Source organism: Doryrhamphus excisus, linkage group LG19, assembly GCF_037039965.1.
Source record: "Doryrhamphus excisus strain RoL-2023G ecotype Guam linkage group LG19, RoL_Dexc_Guam_v1.1, whole genome shotgun sequence".
NCBI classification, from domain to species: Eukaryota; Metazoa; Chordata; class Actinopteri; order Syngnathiformes; family Syngnathidae; genus Doryrhamphus; species Doryrhamphus excisus.
This window is the reverse complement of record NC_136375.1, coordinates 8,317,631-8,341,892: the sequence shown is the minus strand read 5'-3', so window position 1 is coordinate 8,341,892 and position 24,262 is coordinate 8,317,631. Positions and strand designations below refer to the sequence as shown.

Below are 24,262 nucleotides of genomic sequence, written 5' to 3'. Positions count from 1 at the left end.
ATACATCTTTTTCCATAATAATGAAGATTCCATTTCATTTTTATGTATTTATGTTAAACTATTTCCATTAGGCATTTTTGCAGCCTTTTGTGTGGTGTGACGTTCACTACGTTGCAAGAAAGAAGAAGAAGAAGGGGGGGGGGGCACTGGAGTGGTTTGTGGGCAGTGCCCTGGGATCAATGAGCAAGGCAGGCACGCACACACACGGGCGGTGACGTCATGCTGGAGTTTGGAGTGGAAAGCCAAGTGGATGGAGGAAGTGGAGATCTCCACCCTCCAGCCTCCAGGCTCCAGCCTCCCCCTGACACTTCTCCTCAATTTTAGCAAGCTTTATTTGGGCCAAGGCGCAGCACAAAGTCACACCTGGCAGAACTTACCCCCATCATCAGTCCCCAGTTCGATACCGGTCCAGCCAGAACAAGAAGGCTTCTTTTTTTCCTCCAAGTCTTCTCCGCACCTCCAACTTGACTCACTGCCTGTTGCGCACCGCCTCTCTAGCCGTCAACAGGTCACCATCGCCGGGCTCGTGAGGAGGTCGGAGTCGGTCCGGTCCGGTCCACTGGACTTGGAGGGAGACCATGCAGTACTGATTGTGGACTTTGGAGCGCGGATAAAGGTTCTATGGGAAGAAGTTTGGCGCCTCTTTGCCATCATCACGAAGCGAAGATCTAAAAAGTCTAAAAAGAAAAGTTCAAGAATTATTACTTCTTTTTTTTTTTTTTTACAATAAAAAAAGGGACACTTTCACCCTAAACTTTTATCATTTGAGCAAATCTACGATGAGCAAACCTGCCGGCTCAACAAGTGGCTGTTTGGATATTATCAATGTCAAATCAAGTAAGTGTCACTTTTCTTTATTATTTGGATTCTATTATATTAAAACTATTCCCTTATTATTGATTGGGCAACTCATTTTGAGTGATACTGTCGGTTTGTTCCCTTAAATGAACTGGAATCCAAACTGGTTTGGGGGAAATTAATGTAAAAAAAATAGCGTGTGCGTTTAAAATCTACTTGAAAAAACCTTACTTATTAAAACATAGTCGTGTTTAATGTATTTATTTTGTAATTTAAAACATAAATTATTGTTTTATTTGGTGGGATGGGAAAAAAACGTCAATTTATTTAAATAAATATTACAATATCGGCCTGTGTGTTTGAAGTCATTAAAATATACATTATCAAATTTATCATATTATGAAATAAATACATCGTGGTTGTATATTAAATGATTAACTCCAAGCTAATTAAAACTGACAATATTTCTCCATGTACCCCATCCAAATATATAGGAGTATTGTTATAATAATATGTAAAGTGAAAGTAGAATTTACAATAAACCAGGGCACGTGAATGCCACCCTATGTGTGGCCAATGCATATATTTTTTTATGTGTTTTTGTCTCCTCCATGAGTGTTGTAATAACAAATGTGTTAAATAGAAATGATAATTTATTTAAATATATACAGTATAGTGAGCACAATGTAATAGTTTTTATTTTGCTTAGTATTAATATAGAATTAAGTTTTAGTTATTCTCATGCTCCCCTATATTGGAAGGGTCACTAGTGAATCAATGAGCAGGTGGGAAAACGTCAGTGTAATTACATACACCCCACACCCCCTCCACAATAAAAGCCCCACTAGATTTGAATACAAAATAAAAATCTTTTTTTTAAAATAAATCTAACACCAGAGTCCATTTCCATACACTTGATTTGAGTTGGTGAAACGAGTTGGTAGGCATTATTCTCATGGTGCAGTGTCACTCCCTAATCCCGGGGCCTATAGACCTGCGGGATAAAGCAGCTGTCGAGTCCCATTATGAGGGGGAGTTGGCAGCTTGTCGAGATCCAGGCAGTCAGACGAGCTTCAATGGGGCAAAATCATTAAGTTAACACTTTCCCCCTAATGTCTCCATTGTGAGGACTCGGACCATTGTCTTACCAGGGCCCGGTTATGACGAGGCCTACCTTTATTCTGGAAATGTGTGCACTGAATTCCCATGGTCGGAGGAGCACTGTCCATCCACCGTGTGTGTGTGTGTGTGTGTGTGTGAGAGGGAGTGAGAAAGTGAGAGAGAGCGAGCGAGTGGAAAACAACTTTAGTGGGACAGTTAGATAGACCGATGGGCGGCTGTTATAGTTCTAATCAACGATAGAAGGGAAGTCACAATGTCACCATTCATCACTATTAGCCTATAAATAAAAGGAGGACAATTTCAATGTGTGTTACAATTTTTAAAAATGCGATGAACTTTGTTTGGTCATAAAAAGTAGAAGTGCCCCCCCCCCCTCAAGATTTTACCCACATTTTGAGATAGTTCGTTCATTTTTTTTTCTCTGTCACTAAAATAACTCGTTTTAATATTTTCCCTCGATAGTCGTTGTATTTAAAAATGATAAACAACACTGTAATGTCTTTTTTTCCAAGTCAGGAAATAAAAATGATTACTGTTAATGAATTTATTAAATATTAAGTAATAATAATAATAATAATGATGGTGTTTACCATAAATAGAGCATCATTGTAATTTTTTAGAGTACTAAAATAGGGGGAAAAAACAGGCACAAAAAACTTTTTGTTTTAATGTTCTTATTATTATTTTTAATTCAATCAACGATATGCAAGAAATGTAAATTATAATGGTTATGGGTACAATCATTATTTTAAATAGATCTATGGATAACGAATGCTTTTACATTACTGGTGACTTAAGTTGCTATTTTTCCCCTCAAACTTGCATGAAGTTTATTCTTAAATTAATAAAAATGAGATTAAAACGCAATGAAAGTCAATTATAATGTTTTTTTATATTTTAAATAGAACTGCGATAGAATAATATTTGAAAACGTAACTTAAGGATATAAATGAGGGTTAAAATGACAAAAAAAAATCACAAATATATATAAAATAAGATTAATGAAGGATGGAAAAAAGTGTGTCATTTAGTTGTCTAATTTTCTGAAGTTTTAAAGGAAGAAAGATGCTAAAAGTGGGTGTTGGTCTCCTTTATAGGTCGAATCCTGGACATCCCATGCAAAGTGTGCGGGGACCGCAGCTCAGGCAAACACTATGGCGTCTACGCCTGTGACGGCTGCTCGGGTTTTTTCAAGAGGAGCATCCGTCGAAACAGAACTTATGTGTGCAAATCTGGTTCTCAGGTAAGCCATTCCCCTGAATTACACCATTACACTTGCGGCTGTTTCTTTTTTCCAGCTGTGCCTGAACGCCTCACACCTGCAGCATGAAATGGCTTAACTTGGTTGTGTTGTAATTTATCAGGTGTAATCCAATCTAATGTGATGAAAGTGAGGTTTCAAGGAGCAGTGGGCGGGATAGTACTTATCCCCCCCACCCTCCCCCACTCCACCCACCTCTTCCGTGGAAAGAGGGAGGTCAATAAATGCATGATTATTTTTTTCACTTAAAAAATTGGCCTCCTGGGAAGATAATAGTAAGGAGCTTTGAATGATGATGCTATTAGATGTTAACTCACATTGTGCCTTGTGTGTGTGTGCAGGGGGGGTGTCCTGTGGATAAAACTCACAGAAACCAATGCAGAGCATGTCGTTTGAAAAAGTGCCTGGAAGTGAATATGAATAAAGATGGTAAATATGTTTAAATAAACACAGCACAAATGCACACTATAGCATTTTTAACTGAGATTTGTAAATACAGTTCTCCTGTGCTGTTCACAGCCGTTCAACACGAAAGGGGACCCCGGACATCAACTATCCGAAAACAGGTGGCCCTGTACTTCCGAGGTCATAAAGAGGTGAACGGATCGTCCACACATTTCCCGGGTTCCTCTCTGCCGGGACCCCCCTTCTTTACCACGGTCACACAACTGGAGCCTCACAGTTTGGAGATGAGCGCGGTAGCCAGCACGCCGGAGAGACAGGCCATCGTGGGCCTGGCACAGCCTACCCCGAAGGTGAGTTTCTGGTTTGGTTACTCTGTTTGTACGTTCTACTGGCTTGGAATTATATTAACGATACCATAAAGTCATCAAGATTCGGGATTGTACATGTGGAGTCTGATATTACATTCGCATGAACAAGCAATAGCAACAAATAACTCACCTCTCGCTAGGAGAAACCTTGAAGTGGACTAAGACGGACGGTGGGGCGGCCATTTGCCTCGACTGGATAGTGGGTTACCTTTGGTGGGGATGGCAGAACAATACAACATTAATATGTTGCAAAAGGTCAGATGTAAACCAAAACATACAAAAACCAAGGCAATTTTTCCCATGGGAAACACTGCAAATCCAATTAATCCATACCAGACACCCAAAAAGTATATTTTTTAGAGAGAATAACTATAATTTTACATGCAGAAAACAATGCAAAATAATAAAACCTCCCATATATCCTACTGAGATCGAATTCAATAGTGTTTCTCAACTTCTTGGCCCCATGGCAGGTTATTTAGTATAGTCACATTCGGCAAAAAGCAACGTATAATGTGCTTTGTTTGGGCACTCCATTTTGCAGAATGATAAAGTACACAGCGACAATTACAGATACTACCATACTGTAATTAAGTGCAATATTGTACCAAAACAGAGGTAAAATTTTGGACATAAACCAAATCATAACAAACTGGGGTGAAGGAAAACCAAGGTTGGACTGTAATGTATTGAAGGGTTTATAAATAGGTAATTAATTTGCTTTTTAAGAGTTTATCGAGCGAGTGTTTGCTAAATGGTGAATTTCGTTTTGGTACCACAGGGTTATTAATTCGCTTTTTTATGCTTCATAAAGACTTCAACTGCTAGTTATACAGTATAATCATGAAAAATATGGTACATTTAGTCGCTTTACTGGCTGGCCATAGAGAGAGAAAAATGTTTCTCACGTCAACACACACCACATTTTTTCTGTATTGTTGTTGTTCTGCTTGAATTATAATTTTCAGCATGCAAAAACGTTGATCATTTGTTTAAAGTTCAATATTTAATGGGCATTTGAGTTATTATAAGAATAATAAGATTATAATTTTTTCCTCCAGGGTTAGAAGTTGAAATTCTTGTCCAGATTTAGCCCGTAAAGAGGTCCAAATCCGCCAATTAGATTTCTCACTGCAAATCTGCCGCAAAGCAACACTAATCATAAAACCAGGTGCCATGGCTTGGAATTTGACCTTTGCCGTGTACAATGAGCCCGACTGTTTTCCACAAGGGCCACAAACATCACGATGATGACATTTGTGTCTCTCCTCCAGTACCCCCACGAGGTCAACGGTACCCCTATGTACCTGTATGAGGTAGCCACTGAGTCGGTGTGCGAATCGGCGGCCCGCCTCCTCTTCATGAGCATCAAGTGGGCAAAAAGCGTGCCCGCCTTCTCCACGCTTCCCTTATCTGACCAGGTAGGTTAAAGAGTTTAACCACGCGTGACGGGAATTAAGGGAAACAGGGGCGGAGGGGGTGTTGAGGAGGGTGGATTAATGAGCGTGATTAACCTTGGAGGCCCCGGGGAGTTCAAACATGATCCCTTTAGTGGACATAAGTCGAGGGAATGTGCAATGCACCTTATTGACACAAGTATTAAGAAGTGATCAACAATTGACACCTTTGACGCAGTGGATATTCAAAGTAATCTGGAATAAAATAGCAGTAAAGTGTTGAAACCAACATTCAGTCTGATAATGATGTCGCCGCATGAGTGATGTCGTGTTCCACACAGCAACAAGTTTGCTAGCTCAGCATGTCCCGGGGTGTTCGGCCTTTGGATTGTAAACATGCAATTTGCATTCATTCATGCTGCGTTCAAGCGCCCAGTTTACAATTTGACTGGTTGTATTAGTCCAGAGTTTTATACTATATTGGTGCCACATAGAAATGTGCAACTTTCTCAACTGGATGGTTTCCGGCGTTATGTCATTGAAGAACATCATTTTGGTTGACTGTGACTTTTGTTGGAACTTAAATAAGTAATAAGTAATCAGTAATAAGTAAATGTCACTTTTCTATAATTGGCATTGCAGTATTTGTTATAGTTTGGACAAACACAGTTTATTTGTGAAATGCCGATATTTGGGCATGCAGGTTAGCACGCAGACTTCACAGCTAGGAGACCAGGGTTCTATTCTACCCTTTCCAAAATTACATATTTTATTAGTATTTGAAAATCTTCAATTGTCTATAATAATCATAATCAGCCGGAAATGGCTCAAGAGGTAGGCTGGCAGTTCAATCCTTGCTCCCTCCAACCAGTCATTGTTGCCTCCAGTGCTGCCCCCACATGGTGTATGAATGTTTGCTGTTGGTTGGAGAAGCCGTAAATGCCATACAAGGCACCTGTGACTACAGGTGTAACTTACCACACATGTGTGAATGAATAATGGCTTCACTTCATTGTGAAGTGCTTTGGATGCCTTGAAAAATTAGATATGAAATCAAATAATATCAGATTTTCTGTTCAAACCGTGACGGCACGGCGGTTGGGTGGTTAGCGCGCAGACCTCACAGCTATAGGACACGCGAGTTCAATTCCACCCAATTATGTGTGGAGTTTGCATGTTCTCCCTGTGCATGCGTGGGTTTTCTCCGGGTACTCCGGTTTCCTCCCACATTCCAAAAACATGCTAGGTTAATTGGCCACTCCAAATTGTCCATAGGTATGAATGTGAGTGTGAATGGTTGTTTGTCTATATGTGCCCTGTGATTGGCTCGCGACCAGTCCAGTGTGTACCCCGCCTTTCGCCCAAAGACAGCTGGGATGGGCTCCAGCACCCCCTGCAACCCTCGTGAGGAAAAAGCGGTAGAAAATGAATGAATGAATGAATGCTGATATTTGGTATCGGTTGATATCAGTATCGGAAATGACAATACCCAGCATCTCAAGTTATTATGATTTGAAACATGACATGGCTACACTTCAACTTGCCAGAAAAGGAGTATTGGAAGAAAGATATTATTTCATTAGGGTGACCAAACGGAATGTTTTCACAGGCCTGTCTTTGTCTTCTTGTTTAAAAATTGATGAAAATGTCCTTGTTTTTGTTGCTTTTCATTGATTAACCAGCATAAAAGCTCATGTTATTTTATTATCATCATCATTATTTGTTCAATAAGACTTGAAAAGAGAGGTTTTATTTTCTCACAGTTTGATGTTTCAAATACAGGTGAGATTATTTTAGGTCTAATAAAAAATTTGAGTAACTGAATTGTTATATGTAATACATATAATAAAATGTATGTATATCTTATTGTAATTAATACAACATTAATTGTTTATTCATTCATTCATTCATTTATTTTCTACCGCTTTTCCTAACGAGGGTCGCGGGGGTGCTGGAGCTTATCCCAGCTGTCTTCGGGCGTGAGGCCGAAGACAGGGTGTACCCTGGACTGGTGGCCAGCCAATCACAGGGCACATATAGACAAACAACCATTCACACTCACATTCATACCTATGGACAATTTGGAGTGGCCAATTAACCTAGCATGTTTTTGGAATGTGGGAGGAAACCGGAGTACATTAATTGTAATTATTTAATTATATTAATACATATCAAAATTTACATAAACTATATTAAATATTTTAATTTAATTTTGTTTTGTATCAATCAAAAAGAGGCATACTTGAAACGTATTCAAGTAAACTTGGAGAATCATTTGATTATCTTATTGGTGGGCTAAGTGTCCTGGTTTTCAGTCATGAAAATGTGGTCACCTTAATTTAATCCTAACCTTCTTGCGGAGAAGAGCACATCTGGACTTGTTCGATATTGGCTCACACCATACATTTTCCAACAGGATTTAGGTCCGGGTTCTTAGTTTTCTCCTGGTGAAGCCATTCTTCTGTCGGTTTGTTATGCTGAACGATAAAACTCCGCTTCTAGTAGACGTCTGAGCAATTTTGGGGCACTTTTGAGATGAACTTTAACAGAAATTGTGAGCCAGGCCTTCAGCTCCAGCACCAATGACCTCACAAATCACTCAAAAAAAAAAAACTTGCCTTTGCAGTTGATTCTGTTGGAGGATGCTTGGAGGGAATTATTCGTCCTGGGTATCGCACAGTGGGCCATTCCTGTAGACTCCACCACTCTACTCGCCGTTTCTGGTATGTACGCTACAGAGATGTTCTTTAGTCTTCTTCCTGCTTTCACCTTCCTTCCCCTTTAGTAACATCTTGTCATCAGCAGGGATGAACAGCGAAAACACAGAATCCCAACGGATGAACAAGATCATGTCCGAGATCCAAGCGCTCCAAGAGGTGGTCACCAGATTCCGACAGATGCGGCTGGACGCCACAGAGTTTGCCTGTTTGAAATGCATCGTGACATTCAAAGCTGGTGAGAGTCGTTACTATGGTAAACATCAGTGAGTAGAAACAATCATTTAAGGCCCTGATCCCGTGTTTCAGTTCCTACGCACGGGAACACAGAATTAAGAAGTTTCCGGAACGCCAGCGCCATTGCTGCTCTTCAAGATGAGGCACAACTAACACTCAACAGCTACATTCACACCAGGTATGATGACTCCTGCTAGGTCTTCGGATGCATGCTACTCTTAGCGTCTAGGAACCAGGAAGTAGGTGTTAATTAACACACAGACAGACAACACAAAAACACCACCAAGATGCCCTGATCCTTATTTGTTATGTTTTTTTTAATTAAACTATTTATTTTCTATGAATATACTTTGTTTACCTGCAAATCCAAATATTATCTAAAAATGATTAGTTAATAACAACATAGCTGAACACGAAATGCAGTTTTTAAATGAAACTTTTAAAGGAAAATAAAAAAATCCATACCTACCTCCCTCTGTGTGGAAAAAGTGCTAAAAATAACTATGGTTTATCACACCTGAGTTCAAATGAAAAATAAAGCCATTTCTAAAGCTTTGGGACTCCAGCAAACCACAGTGTGAGCCATTATCCACAAATTGAGAAAACATAGAACAGTGGTGTACCTTCATAGGACTGGCTGGCTGACCAAAATGATCTCAAGAGTGCGTGACGACTCATACAAGAGGTCACAAAAGACCCCACAACATCATCCAAAGAAAGACAGTGGGCAAAAGTGGGCTCAATTGGAGCTCCAAGATGAAAACCACTGCTGAACAAAACAAACATTAAGGCTCATTTCAATTTTGCCAAAAAACATATTGATGATCCCAAGACCTTTGGGAAAATACTCAACAAAAGTTGGAACTTTTTGGAATATGCGTGTTCGTGAAAAAGGACATCATACCAACAGTAAAATATGGTGGTTGTAGTATGATGGTCTGGGGCTGCTTCAGGACCTGGAAGACTTGCTGTTATGAATGGAACCATGAATTCTGCAGTCTACAAAAAAAAATCCTGAAGGAGAATATCCGGACATTGGTTTGTGATCTCAAGCTGAAGCCAACTTAGGTTCTGCAGCGGGACAATGATCCCAAAGGCAAGTCCACCTCTGAAAGGCTGGAGAAAACCAAAGTGAAGAACTGACCTGAATCCTATTGAGATGCTGTGGCTTGACCTTAAAAAGACCAAATGTGGCTGAATGACAACAATTCTGCAAAGATGAGGGGGGCAAAATTCCTCCACAGGGCTGTAAGAAACTCATTGCAAGTTATCGCAAACTGGTGGCACCACCAGTTATTAGGTTTTGGGGGCAATCACTTTTTCACAAGTCTTAAAAATAAAGTTTCATTAAAAAAATGCATTTTGTGGTCAGTGGTGTCGCCATTGACTATTCAATTTGTTTGATGATCTGAAAGATCTGTCAAACATGCAAAAAAAAAAAAAAATCAGGAAAGGGGGGCACACGACTGTAACTTTTTTTGCAACCACTGTTTTCTCAGAATTGACCTTATTATTCTAAATACACCGTGGACACCACTGCTTTAATTGAACCCCAATGATGTGTTGCAGGTACCCCACTCAGCCATGCCGATTCGGAAAGCTGCTCCTGCTTCTCCCGGCCTTGCGCTCGGTCAGCCCATCCACCATTGAGGAGGTATTCTTCAAGAAGACCATCGGCAACGTTCCAATCACCAGGCTCCTTTCAGACATGTACAAATCCAGCGACATATGAGCTTCGCCTGCTTGGGGGAGAACACAAAGACTTGAAGCTGAGGGGGTTCTGAGACCCACCCAGCAGGCCATAGTGTTAGCACAACATCTGTAATTTTTTTTTTTTTTTTTTGCTTCTTTAAGCAATGGGTGACATGAAAGAAGACACTTCAACACATCAAGTAGCCTGGTAACAGTCACTGTAGTAAAGGATTAGTGTAACCACTATCATAGATTTACTTGTACGACAAAAAAAAGCACTGAGGTGGGCAGAGGTCAACTATACATTATATATTCATACAAACAGATGACGAAAGACTATGGAGAAAAGTGATCGTCAAAGATGTGTATTATATAAAAACAATTACAAGTGTCTGTGAGACCAATGAGCTGGACGACCAATTTAATATTTTATTGCTGTGTTCAATCCCAGTGGAGGAAACCAAAAAAATGGCGATGTCAGTCACTGCCCCACCTCCATCAGGTGCTGAAATGAAACGTACGGAGCAACTGAAGAGTCCAAGACTAGTATATATGGAGATGGGGGAGCCTTTTAAGGGGGGATGTTAATATGGACATGCAGCTAAAGTTGGTGTGTGTATTTAAGTATCTGTCCAGGCACAATGCTAAATGGTTTAGGTCAACTTAAGTTAACCTAAGTTAAGTTACACTAACATGGATGAAAAAAAAATTAATATTCAGCACTTGGGAGCTGTTTTGTGGAATAATATGTTGGTTTTCCTCCCTTGTAAATACTTGGAGTTATAACTATTTAGAGGTGAAAACATATGAATAAAGACAAGAAAGAATTGAATTGAAAATAGGTAGAAAACTAGTGTTGTTCATTGCAGTTTCCCTAAAAAAAAAAAAAAACATATATGCACATATACACTTGACATTTCGCCTATTTTATTGGAAAATCTTCAAAATAAACATTAATGGCACAGCAGTATATAAATCTCAAAATGCGTATATAGCCAGTAGAAATACTGCAGTTCCCTCTGTGTAAATTGACTTTCTAGAAAAGCGATGCGATAACTTGAGCAAGTGCTGCTTGATGGGACACACACATGCTTCCTTTTTTTCGGGGGGAGGGCGGGGATAAACAACATTGACTTTCACGGCCCACTAAGAGTGCGACATGCCAATATTTACTATACAATGGCTGTGGCTCTTACAAGAACTTTGCATACATGGAAAGTTACTACATAAATGAAAAATATTCAAGACATGGCTAATGATAAATACAATTATACACCCATATTAGTGGCATTTTCCAGACATCAAGAGATATTACTTTAGACCACAATGATGCTGTGAATATTCTCTGCTATTAAAAAAAGGACGGGGGCGGGGGGCAAGAAGAGGTAAGTGGGTGATATATATTTGGGGAAATATTTGTTTCATTGTCTGAGAAGAGCAGTGAAGAGAGAGAGAGAGAGAGTAAACTTTGGGATTGGTGGGTTGAGAATCAAAACTGGGCCGGGTGGCCTGGGCCATCCTTTCAAGCTTGTCTGACTTTGGATGGTGTGTAGTTCTTGTCCACGGATGCGTCCTGTAGAAACATGTGCAGGCACCGTTCATTCTGGGCTAGAGGGTGACCGGCCACTCTGGAACACATGACCACAACAGGAAGTGTGTCAAAGGGAGCGCACAAGGAGACATACATGCACTTTTTTGTCTTCTTCTTCTGTCCTGTTCAGCCAATAGGGAAAATAATATTGTTGAGATGTCCTTGTTTATTTTAAACAAAATAAACACAAAGGAGGCTGCACAGCGGCCGAATGGTTAGCGTGCAGGCCACACAGCTTGCATGTTCTCCCCGTGCATGTGTGGGTTTTCTCCGAGTACTACGGTTTCCTCTCACATTCCAAAAACATGCTAGGTTAATTGGCCACTCCAAATTTACCATAGGTATGAATGTGAGTGTGAATGGTTGTTTGTCTACGTATATGTGCCCTGTGATTGGCCGGTGACCAGTCCAGTGTGTACCCGGCCTCTCGGCTGAAGACAGCCGGGATAGGCTCCAGCATCCCAGTGACCCTCATGAGGATAAGAGGTAGAACATTTGAATTAATTACCACAAAGGAGTGAAGCAAAAGGAAAAGGGAGTAAGAGGTAGTACAATCAGGAGATGGAGTCTATCCCGGTTGACTTTGAACTGGTCACCAGTCAATAACCACTCACCTTCCTTCAAAAATGAGGACAATTCCAAGGGCAACTGACGGGACCACGCATTCATGATAATTTAGACGAAAACATATTGTACTTACTTTTTTTCAAGAGAATATATATCACTTGTGAAAGTTAGAGGATGTGACGCCTTCTTTAAGGAGTCTTTCGATGTGAGAGTACATGGTCTGGTGACGAGACATACCGTATTTTCTGGACTATAAGTCGCACAAGGCCAAAGATGCATAATTAGAAAAATACATACATAAGTCGCACTGCAGTATAAGTCGCATTTTTTGCGGGTAATTTATTTGACAAACTACTTGACCCAAACAGACAAGAAGGCAAGTTCTAACATGAATAAAAGAATAGAGAACAGGCTGAATCGGTGTAAGATATGCTAACACAATGCTTATTCAGCTACACGAATAATAAACATGAACAGAAAAGGTTTCCATTTATAAGTCACTCTGGAGTATAAGACACAGGAACAGCAAACCTAAGAAAAAAAGTGCGACTTATAGTCCGGAAAATACGGTACTTTTTGGAATAATAAAAATAGGTGAACTCATCACACTGATTCAGATTTTGGTTGAAGTTCAAGCTAATAGTTGTCGGGTGTAATCTGCTAGGAACCTTCTGGAAGGGGTTGAACATGCAGTCAACGAGCAAAGGCAATATAACTTTAAATATAACTTACTAAAAGGGAAACATGTCATTATGTCACTTCCATTAACATTTTTGGGAAAAATGTTCTTTCACAAAGCCACTCTGACATCAGGTTTGACTGAGTGTCCTTTGGGATTGACGCACAAGACACAGTGCACCTGGGACCCACAGTGGGTTCAACATGACGCATCTTAACCTCTAATCGGAAATATTTCAGAAAATGCAAAAAAATTGCTCAGAGCCGGAAAGACAAAGTCAGTTTTGAGGCCAAGGTGCCACAGGAATAGAAATCATGTTAGACGAGTGTTTTTGTCTTCCGTCTCCTCCCTGCCACTTGTTTGGAGGGACAATCGGCCCTCGCGATGCTCTCAATCACATGTTTGAGGAAGCAGCCAGAACAATGATATGATTAACAGAAGGGTTTTTATTCACAGGACGCAGGCATCAACATCCTAATTACCCACACATTGTCATCATAAAAAAAAAAAAAAAGAATATGAATTTAAATTTTCTCAACTGTTTTTGCACTTAACGCTCAAAACGGGTGCACTGAAACATTTGCACATGAAACAAAGATAATGACCACGTCTCAAAGCAAATAATTACGACTGCACTGTAACTTTTATTGTTAGGCAACTGAGAACAAAGACGCGTTGGAACACGAGAGAATAAACAGACAAAAATGGCGTCATAGTGAAACCACCTGCTGTAATTTTAGTTGCAATTATCATAAATTGAACAGAAGTTTAAAGGGAACCTATTATGCTCATTTTTCGGCCCTTTGTATCGAGTGGTGGACTCCTATAGAGCAGCTACACATAATCACCAGCACAGATAGCTTTCTAGTTCTTCCAGAATCTGCACCTATCCTAGCTGTATTTCTTTGGATTTCATGCTTCCTGTGTGAATGGTTTGTTTTAATGTATTCCACCCACGGCCCACCTTCAGGCACCCTCACTCCGCTGTGGCTGATCACACTCCCAAGTGCTTAGAAGGACTTCAGGTTTGTCTGCAAACCCAAATTTATAGGAGTTGATTATAAATGTTTTTAAAATATCTGCTTTTAGCATACAGCCATATGTGTTGGATCCTGAATCTGATCCGGAAGTAGAGAAGTTTCTCAAGAAAAGAGGTTACTTCCAGACAAAGCCTGCCTATGTGTGACATCACAAACCTCCAGTTTTACAACGCCCCTCTGAAACTGAGCATTTTGAACTATCCCGAACTTCTTTCATGGCTCACATCCAAATGTGCAAACCTCATTATCTGAAACTTTGACATGGTTTAACATGAGAATACAACATTCCAACAACATTTATAGGTTTGAAAATGGGAAAAGGCACAATAGGTCCCTTTAAAATTAGATTCAAAACAAATTGAAATTATGTGAGTCCTTGCTGTTTCTTGAGCTTTGTGAGGCAATTACAAACAACAAGGAAGACGCTGCTCGTCTTTGCAGGCAGGCAGGAGTGAAAACGTTGAATCGACTTGCTAAAAGTATTTGTGGTCTGCCAAGCTTTAAAAGACCACTTCTAAGATGGTTGCAATTGCAGTGGAACCTTGCAAACTAAACGTCTTTAAAAGGAAAACTGCACTTTTAGAAAACATTTTGCCAATCGTTCACAATCCTTTTGTGAGACATGAACATACATATGCGTTCGAAAGGTATATAAAGACGCAGCTAAGAATCCACATAATGGGACAGCCCTCGTCTGCTCAATTTACATAATGTGACCATCATATTAGGGTGGTGGTGGGCTGCACTACCGATGTGCTGCATCTGCTTTTTTTGTATTATGACATATTTTTTTTAATGACTAGACTTGATTTAGCGCAATTTGGCTTAGTCAACAATATTCATAACATTGTGCTTGACTCTAGAAGTTGAAGCCTTGGTGTGAAGACCCTTTTACACCAAGTAAAAGCAGACAGTAACAAAGGTAAATTCTGATATAGAATGGGGGCTGAAGTTTTGCCAACTTGACCATTTTACACGTTAAGAGGTAGTACGACATGTCTATTTCAAAATATCAGACACTCACTACTCCTAATTTTTACTGTGTTGAAAGTAATTGTCTCTATTGCACAAGTACTTTAGACGGCACACATCTAATTAGCTGATGGAGTGCCGTCGCTGAAGGTGGAGTTGCTGCAATATCACACTTTTGTTTTTTTTGTGGATTTTCTGCAAAAAGGCACAGGTGGGTCGACCCCAACATCTCTAATGCTTCAAATTTGCAGGACTTCTGTGTAAAAGAGGCTCAAAACGGTGTGTGTGTGTGTGGGGGGGGGGGGGGGGGGGGCTTACTTGTTGAGAAACTGCTCCAGACCTTGTCTCCTCTCCTCGATGAACGAATCATCAAATATCCCATCATCCCCTCGGAATGGCAGCTGTCGGATCAGAGCTTTCCCAGGGAGAGGTGGCACAACAACCTGAGGTAGAAGAATAGCCAGATAAAATACACAGCAGCACAGGGGGCATAAACATTAATACCATAAATCTGTATCTTGACGTTACATTTATTTACAAAGGATGAGATTAGTATAAACACACATACAGAAGACATGCACCAGAGAGTGTTCAGTGCTGCTAACATCTGGAAGGCTAGAAACATTGTCAGAGCTTCGAAAACACACAAAATATGCATTTGTTGTTTACCAAAAAAACACTTATTTTCTCACCTTGCTCTCCCTCTCCAGCTCTGCCCTGAGCCACTCAAAGTCACTGTAGCGCCTCTGTACACTCGACTCCTTCAGCTTGAAGATGGGAAGGTTAGTCTGGGAACAGCGCAAAAAACGGGGGGAAAAACCCATTAAAAAGGGCTTCAATAAACATTATAGTGAATGAAGGACAAAACATTTCAATTATTATATGTTCTATCTGCTAGTAGAATACCAAACAGCAATATACCAAAAAAAAGTAGGATATTCACAATTGGTATTAAAAAAAATGTTTAAAAACATCAAAAATCAAAGAGGGGAATCTGAATGTTTTAAACTCCTGTTTCAACACAACTGTAAAACAGAATGAGTAGTGCAATGGTAAGATCAGTCTGCATGGATGAACAGCAGGTCTTGTCATCACCATGTCTGCGAACATTCAACAATAATGGACACACTTTAATTAACATAAGAAATCCTGTATATTTACATATATTATAAAGTAAACAGGCTTGTTTGTGGGTTCCAATAAAAAAAAAGTCTTCAACAAAGAACAGCCAAGACAAGCTTTCGGTTTCATAAAAACACGAGCCAGCTGACATTGTCCCAAGTGAATAACAAAAGAGTGAACCACTGCTTTTTTTTCGGAGACAAAAATCACTTATGTTTTGCTTACCAAGGTCTGCCGCACTCAGACTGTTTTGCCATTTTTCTTTTTCACCCCAAACGCAAGAGCGGAGGAGACATGCGCACATAATCTTCAGTTGCTGTTGACGAGCACTCGAGAGTGGAGTTCACATTAGAGAAAGGGGAGATGTTTCGACATTGACAGAGAACTCTGGCGCAAACAGCAAATTACAGCACAATGCCAAACCTCTTCACCAGGCCTGACAGCACATGGCCATCCCATGACAATGCACCAACAGGGAGGGGGTGAATGAGGACTTTCAATGGTAAGCCACATTCACAGAAGGTCAGAATTTATGGAAGAAAGCGCCACAATGGCACAGCAATTGAACAAGTAGATGAAGCATAAATTCAGATATGAACAGCAGACCGATCAATAGGCAGATGTCTACAACTGTGTGCAGTAAAGGGCATGGAGAAGGCTGAGTAAATGGCTGCACAAAAAAGGAAAATGGGGGGGTAAAACTGGAGGTCTTTTTGCTCTCATGGTCTCTTCCTTTCAGTCTTTGATAATGCGCCTGATTTCCTGCCTTTGAGAGTCTTTGTGATGTTTCGACAGCAAAAACACGAGCATTGGTTTTTGTCTCTCTTGTAAATAAAGACCCTACAGTCACATTTGCACACAGTGGTATATTTCAATTCTGTTTGAAATGGGTAAACCATGATTTGTGCATAATTAGTTGTCTGTCCATTTACTTCAGTGATTAAAACACAGAAGGTGGACAATTGTCTGTCAACCAATCAAAATATAGCGGTGTGTAAAGATCTGCCGTCTATGAACATACCACAGCACCCAAATGAAAAGGTACTACAAAGTCAGACCGTTTGGGTACAATAGACAATTTATCCATGTTTATTATACAATATTTGTATAACTGAATTGATTGGCTGACAGATAACCTTTACTTCTGCGTTACAATGGAAAGTTAAGAGTACTGAAACTACTGATTATTTTCTTAGTCGATTAATTGAGAACTGTTGATCACGGTTCGCCAAAGTCTAAGCTTAGACCGGCCGTGAGACAGGTTCGTTTTACCCAACTGATGATGGGTCATTGCAATCATAATCAATATTTACATTTTAAAATAAAAAAAAAATCATGAATATGTCTATTGGATAATTGTTATTAGATTGATTGTTGCAGCTCTACATAAGATGCAGTGAATTTTGATGAATGGTTGTGTTAAATATCGGCATTGTACAGTGTTGCGTTTGACTTCAGTTCGTGGATAGTTTAACCTTGTCACACACCTAAAAGTGTACACACGCCGCAGTGGAGACGCAATCAGACTTTACCGAGCAAAGCCATACTGTGTCAAACCAAACCGAACCACGGACTACTCTGTGAATTTTGCCTCAGAACCTGATAAACATCTATTTTAAATCGAGCTGTGATTTGAAACCAGGACCTTCCTGGTGTAGGGCAAAACGTGCTCCTCCATCCAAATGCCTTGCAAAAAAAAAAAAAAAAAAGCCAGTCCGTTCAATGAGAAATTAAAACTAAGCAAATGTTCCTTTAGTGTACCTCCCTTTGCATCTCTCACCAGGTTCTTCCCAGGTGATGTTCTCTATGACCCCGTCCTCCTCCAAATCTTCACAGGTCACAAGAGAAGTGGATTATCTTAGCTTTATTGCCCCACTACTCTGGCATTAACTCCACTCGCTTGTCCCTGCTGCGTAATGTTACCTCACAGCAAGGAGTGCCGCAAAGTTAATCCCCACCACAACAGATCACAGTTACAGGTAATCTGCCACCGCCGTGACTCTAATCCCATCATGTGCACACTGGAAAACACTTAACCGTGCACAAGCTTGCGCGCGCACACACACCGATGCATTATGAAGAATGGTTGTGTGCAAGGTGTTGCGCAGCCGTTCGACCAGGCACATAGCTTTCAAGACGGTTTGTACACAGACAAAAAGCTGAACTGGGTCAATTGATCTCCAGACAATAAAGCAAGCAAGGCGAGTTTAAGAAAAGAAAGTCACCTGGCCTTTAAATCCTCTCACCCTCTCCAACCCTGTGATTAAGAGATTGCTCCTGCAGGACAGGGGGAGGACCGAAAACGACAAAAGTGAAAAGTGAGAGGTCTCACTCACTCAGAAAGAGGCAGTGCGTGAGAGCTCTCAGAGTCAAAGATCAGGTTTCCCCTGCCTCTGTTCTCTTTGCGGCTGCTTTGGACCTCAACTTACTTGGCCCTTGTGCCGACTGGGACATGGAAGAAGCTTTCACCCTGTAAGGTGTCAGCATTTCGCAAAAGTGTCTCAAAGGCACTCTTTGCCTCTCTCACTTTCTAAAAAGGGACTGAATAAAAGATCCTGGGAAAGACGGAAGGCGGAACAAACTAAAGATGGCAGAGAATGACATTTCAAATCTTGGAGAAAGCCAAATAAACATGTGGGGGATTATTGGTGATATTAAAAGCATAAATGAAAGCGGATACTACTAAAAAGCGACACGTACCCCCTTGAAAATGGGCCTTCTAGCTTCACCTTCCATTATGAGTGTACAAGGCGCAATCTATGCTCCATAGGAAGAGAGTGAGTCATAATGTGTGGGACACAATACCTTAGCTTCATTGAAAATGGGTTGAAAAGAGGCAGAAGCCTTAAAAAAAGAGCTTTGGTGGAGAAAAGAGGGAGAGAGGGGCCAAAGATCACTCATCTGCTGAGAGAACAGTTCAAGACCACCATGCATTAGCTTTTAGCAGGATAGATCAAGTCAAGTTGGAGAGTGCGCATCCTAAACCTACCCGCTTTTGTGCACCCACTTTACCCTCCCCCCCTTTCAAATAATGGCATTAAAAACGGCAACATAATACCATCTCATTGCATCATATTCCAAAATGGGGAAAGAAGAGGCCGGGAACAAAAGCTTTGGGGTGACGGGTCTCGCCGTGTACTCTCGCTCTCACTCGTTCGCTTGCTGGCCCCTGCGGTCTGGCAGTCTATCCACTCTCTGGCTCGCCACGCTGGCAAAAAGCTGCTTTGTTACTATAGTATCAACTCCCACTTTTGATACTGTCATCTCAAGTAGGATATGGTAGCCTTGATACAATATGTTCCCCATTTCCATTAAAATAGTTGTCCAAGAGGATGCTGTAGACTTTGGATTACACTTGACTGTGCCTGACAAGCACCCCCTCCCCACACACACCACCCCCATCTCTCCTCATTTTTATTAATGACCAAAGTCCCCCGCCTAAAAGCTCAAATTGAAACAAGAAAGAAAGAGAGGGAGAAGCTATGGGAGTAAAAAAAAAAGGGAGGGGTAGAGGACAGAAGTATAAGAAGCCTTTTATGTGCTCCTATCTGTAAACAAAGTAAGATCCCAAAGTTCAGTCTTCTGAACGTGACCCTCAGGGAATCCAGGGAAGAGCGAGGGGAGAGAATGGACAATCTAATAATGTCATCATCATCACGGGATTAACATGAATTAGTGAACGCTATAAACATGCCTTGATTTTAGCATAAATTAATGGAAAACATGGGATAATGATTCTTTTGGTCACAGTTTACGACCAGTTGATTATTGTTAGCATTTTAGCATCTAGCATCTGCAAAAAACATCTCCCTTAGTCTCGTCGACGTTTCAGATTTCAAATACAATTTCTCAATGTTACCCGTATTTCGCACACAAACTTTGACATCATGGAAAAACAGCCATCACCGAATTCCGCCTAGTCCGCATTTCTGATTCCAGTTTAAAACAAATGGGTTTGAATGAGAACAAAAGTCGACTTCTTCAATGAGAACCTCGACATTACAAGTCTGCTCAGGGAAAAATGAGACATCCATCTCCTTTCAGCATTGAGTTAGCTTTCATCTCCCTAAGTGAATGGGGCTTGGATTGATCCCATTGATTTAAATACGAACGTAAGCCTGCCTGTCAACAAGTGACTACAAGCTGACTGAGAGCGCCAGTGCAAACAGTTGGTCTTCCTTTAGGGGAGGATTCCATATGCAACTTTATTCACCACCACTTCTTAACTTTCAGAGAAAAAAAAAAACAACACTCGTTGTGGATGTCATCATTTTGTAGTGAAATGAATCCTTGCTTTGGTGATCTACAGTTATCAGCACACTATAGATGAGCTCAGTGGCTGCACATAGTCGAGAGTGAGATGGGATAAGTGGAAACAGGATCAAGGCTGCAGAAGGGGTGGCTTTATACCCTTCCGTGGGTTTTGAGGGGGTATGGCTGGGCAGTAAACGCTCCAGCTCCCCCCCCCCCACATCCCTGGCCTATTTCATTCTTTCCCCCTCTCAATGAGAGGATTAAGCGGACTCTCACTCAGAGCGACCACAAGGGCTCTCTCGATTTTGGGTGGAACGTGGGACAGCAGTGGGAACATGCGGCAAGGATGGCAATGAGCTTAAGCAGAAAATGATCTCTGGGTTCCACATATTGAGAGCAATAGGTTGTGCAAAAAGCAATCAAAATCTGTAGCATTGCTTACTCTTATCAGGCTGCAGGTAAGGAAGGTGGAACGCTTCAAAAGGATGCGGAAAGACAGGAGAAGCAAAGCAAAGTTGACACATTTGTTGAGCGAGGGATGTGCCACTTCATCTGTGGTCTTATGTAAAGCAGGGTCACACGGGGCTAAATAATGCTGATTACACGCATATGCAAATTATAACACGCTGATCAAGTACAGTACACTTATATTCAACTCTGGACGCCTGAAGACAGCTTCGCTTCTCTCTCCTTGTTACTTTAAGATACAAAGAGCCTATTAATCCATCAGGGTGGTTAACCAATCTAAATACTGTAGGCAACTAACTACAGGGGTGTCAGTCAACTGAAATGACAATTCAGAGAGATAATCAGATAAGACCAGTGAGGGGTTTGCACTTGGTCGGTGGGTTCAACCAAACTAGTGTGAATACTTGAATAAATATCCTCGGTTAGTTTTATTGGGTCACTCGATAAGGTCTTCTTGGCAAACCTTATCCCTTCTTCAATGTTTTGGAAGTGAGGGATATGATACATTTTTCTCACCTTTGGTGCTCATTAACAGGCTCTAAGGCAGGGGTGCCCATTAGATTGGTCGACTGCATGTGTCACCCACGTCATCACTTTGTAGAGGTCATATGACATCAATCAGCTGACATTAAGCTCCCCTCCTGATGAGCTGTTGTGCCTCCGCAGCAAAGTATGCGGTGAATCTCAAGCAACACACAGAAATGCACCTTTCATCTTTATTATTACGATTATGGATAAACTAGCTCGGATATAAGATGCTTACATCAATAAAACACGTTGTAGCCAGATGTATACAAAAAAAAGTCACTTGTTTGCATTCTGAACTCCACTATAGAAATGGGTGTTATCTGCACTTGTGTTTGTGAAACTATTATTTCATGTTTAATTGGAAAATGGGCCCATTTCTGGAATCTTTTAAATATGTTGCTTTGCCGTCTTTTGCGTACACATTTTAATTTCTTATACATCTGTACTGTTAGCTAGCAAAAGTTAAGTTGATGTAATAAATGAGCTGTGGCTTTTAATGAACGCTACATAACTATTTTGACTTATGTACAGAACTATTGAAGCACAATGTTTCATTATCTTTATTGCCATACTAAATTGAATTGTAAATTATTGCGTGATATCACCTATTTTGATTACCTGTACTCAATGTGAAATGCTAATCATCAGTATTTATTATATATAGTAGTTTCAAAGTTCAGTTAGTTTGATTTTCTATATTATATATGTTTTATTGTAAGAAGTCAATAGAGAGGTGACCACATGGTGTCATATCAACAGCGCTCTAATAATGTTAAAACCATATTTATTTTGAAAGTCACAAGTTGGTTTTCTATGCTGTAACTACAAAAATATCCAGTTTATTATTATCAAATCCTTATTTGTAGAAATTATGCTGTAACTACAAAAATATCCAGTTTATTATTATCAAATCCTTATTTGTAGAAATTAAATTACCCCGGTCGGGTCTGGTACCAATTAACCGCGTTGAACGAGGGATGACTGTATTAGCAAGCTGTGTTTTGTGATTAAAATCACAGCTTCGCGCACAGCTTCGCGCACTCAAGGAGTGCATTAATAACGCAACAAAATGCACTTCATATTGTACGCAACCTGAGGCAAATATGTACATTTTCAAAGTTAACTGAAAAACATGCTAACCAGGCCTATATGTTGGTTATTTAGATGCAGGGGGCGTCCAGCAGCTTAAGTCATTAAATATATGAGGTATGTGCAAGACGAAAGCAAATCAATCATTCAAATCAGTGGAAACTGATGTGTTATACTACTTCCCGTATCAATTGGATACCTTGTGATTGACCATGCTTCTTATCATTTCATGTAATTCTATGTTTGCTCTTTAAAAGTATGTACAAGTAATGAGTTTTGACTGAGGTATGTATTGAGGGTCCATGTTTTTCAAAAAGTGGAAGTGTTTGCTGCAACTGGAGTTACACAATACTGTCATGTTTATAGGCATGTACTGTATAATGTATAATAAGTCTTGCACACAGCAATTTGCAAGCTGTTACGATTCTAGCATGAGACAGGACACATGCCTTTTAGTCATTCATCAACTAGTTTAGCAAGGAATCAGGGGAAGTTTGCCTGAAAACAACAGCCTTTCTCCTCCCTGCAATGTCTTCACTAGGAAGGAAATGTCTAACAGGGAGGTGAGCAAGAGGATCAGGGTGCATCCTGTCTGCTGACTGGTTAAATGTGTTCCCCATTGACCTGATATTACAACATGAACAAGATGGCTGGGAAGAAACAGTTGGGCAATAAAAGATCCATTCGAAATCCAAAGTAAATTCTTCCTAGTTTAACATAGGGTGCGGTTGAGTGAGAGAGTGTCAACTTTTCTTTTTTCGACGCAAGAAATGAGATGATTATGAGTCAAGCTTTACTGTTCCTGTGACGGTGGCTGACAATGCCACTGCAGGTGTGTCACTTCCTGTAACGAGGGAGGATTACCTGAGGCTAATGTAAACAAAATTGTCTCTCGATGCAATGGGAATGGGTGGTTGTTGGCTGACAGCAACACTTTATAGTAGCTTTAGAGACGAGTGATATGAAACAACATAACCTCACATTACGTCCTTAATCTAAGCCTACATACTGTCACTAAACGGTATTAGCTACTTCTGACGTCTTAATAGCTAGCCTGCTCGAGAGCAACCATTGGCGCTAATCACAATCTAATCTTGTTTCATGTCCATTAAATATTGTTCATATTCATACAGAAAGATTAAGCACACAATTTCCATTGCGATCGAATCATGTCACACGATAATAACCTTTATTTAACCTGTTAAGAGACGAAGGCTAGCATTAGGTAACTAGCTCATAAGCTAACGGCATTAGCAAATGGTACTGAAAGCTTACCTTCAGCCTGACTTCATACGTCGTATACCTGCCCCTTCCAACCCCAATAGTCTGGGGGTTGCGCACGTCAATCTCAAGAAAGTTACTCGGCGGTCCATATGCGTCATTTAGGTTCTGAGGCTTGGTAAAAAGCCTTCTTGTATCAGCTATGGTGTCAGCCATTTCTGCCCTGCTCTCCCTCGAAGCTAGCTGTGCTGTCAAATTCACGTGAAAAGAAATATGTGTATTCTGGTTCTGACTTTCAAAATAAAATAATGCTCAAGGAATATAATATGTGTAAAATTAAAAACTAGATTGTTTTAAGAATCAAACTGCAGTCATTTATTTAATGTAAGAACCAAAAATTACAACAAATATTATGTAAACAACAGTGTGATAGTTTCACGCCCATTTGTGGCGGTAATGTGTCGCTTACAATTGTGATTTGAAAAGTATGTAAGTACCACTTCCGATCAGCTGACGTTCAGCTGACCGCTGTTCAAAGAACTGCATCCTGGTTTGTTTACTACTCGTCACATTGGAACAGTGGTACTACCGAAATTATAAATACACTTTATATAAATATACGCATGATCCAGTATGGAACGAAATAATAACTGGTGGATAATATGTTTGAAATCGACGTTTGTCATTTTGGGGGTTTATTCTTCAAAACTGTTCAAAAGGAAGTGTATTTGACC

General features: G+C 40.4%; 2 protein-coding genes across 3 annotated transcripts; one reads left to right on the top strand and one right to left on the bottom strand.

Annotated features, from left to right (window-relative positions):
- Nucleotides 1–264: 264 nt before the first annotated feature.
- nr2e1 (nuclear receptor subfamily 2, group E, member 1) lies at nucleotides 265–11,101 on the top strand. Of its 2 annotated transcripts, none has more exons than XM_058056930.2 (9): nucleotides 265–837; nucleotides 3,018–3,163; nucleotides 3,523–3,610; nucleotides 3,701–3,936; nucleotides 5,229–5,375; nucleotides 7,978–8,074; nucleotides 8,157–8,306; nucleotides 8,378–8,483; nucleotides 9,875–11,101. In XM_058056930.2, exons 1-9 carry the CDS (start codon nucleotides 780–782, stop codon nucleotides 10,035–10,037), a joined length of 1,191 nt encoding a protein of 396 aa, XP_057912913.1. In that variant the 5' UTR covers nucleotides 265–779; the 3' UTR covers nucleotides 10,038–11,101. The 2 variants fall into 2 exon arrangements, with proteins under 2 accessions (XP_057912913.1, XP_057912912.1); XM_058056929.2 differs by having other exon boundaries at nucleotides 8,154–8,306.
- An 8-nt stretch (nucleotides 11,102–11,109) lies between these two features.
- snx3 (sorting nexin 3) lies at nucleotides 11,110–23,782 on the bottom strand. Its single transcript, XM_058056933.2, has 4 exons — nucleotides 23,583–23,782; nucleotides 15,539–15,634; nucleotides 15,165–15,289; nucleotides 11,110–11,625 (listed from the first exon to the last, which is right to left on the bottom strand). The coding sequence occupies exons 1-4, from the start codon at nucleotides 23,742–23,744 to the stop codon at nucleotides 11,520–11,522; spliced, it is 489 nt and encodes a 162-aa protein (XP_057912916.1). The 5' UTR covers nucleotides 23,745–23,782; the 3' UTR covers nucleotides 11,110–11,519.
- Between the last annotated feature and the right edge of the window lie 480 nt (nucleotides 23,783–24,262).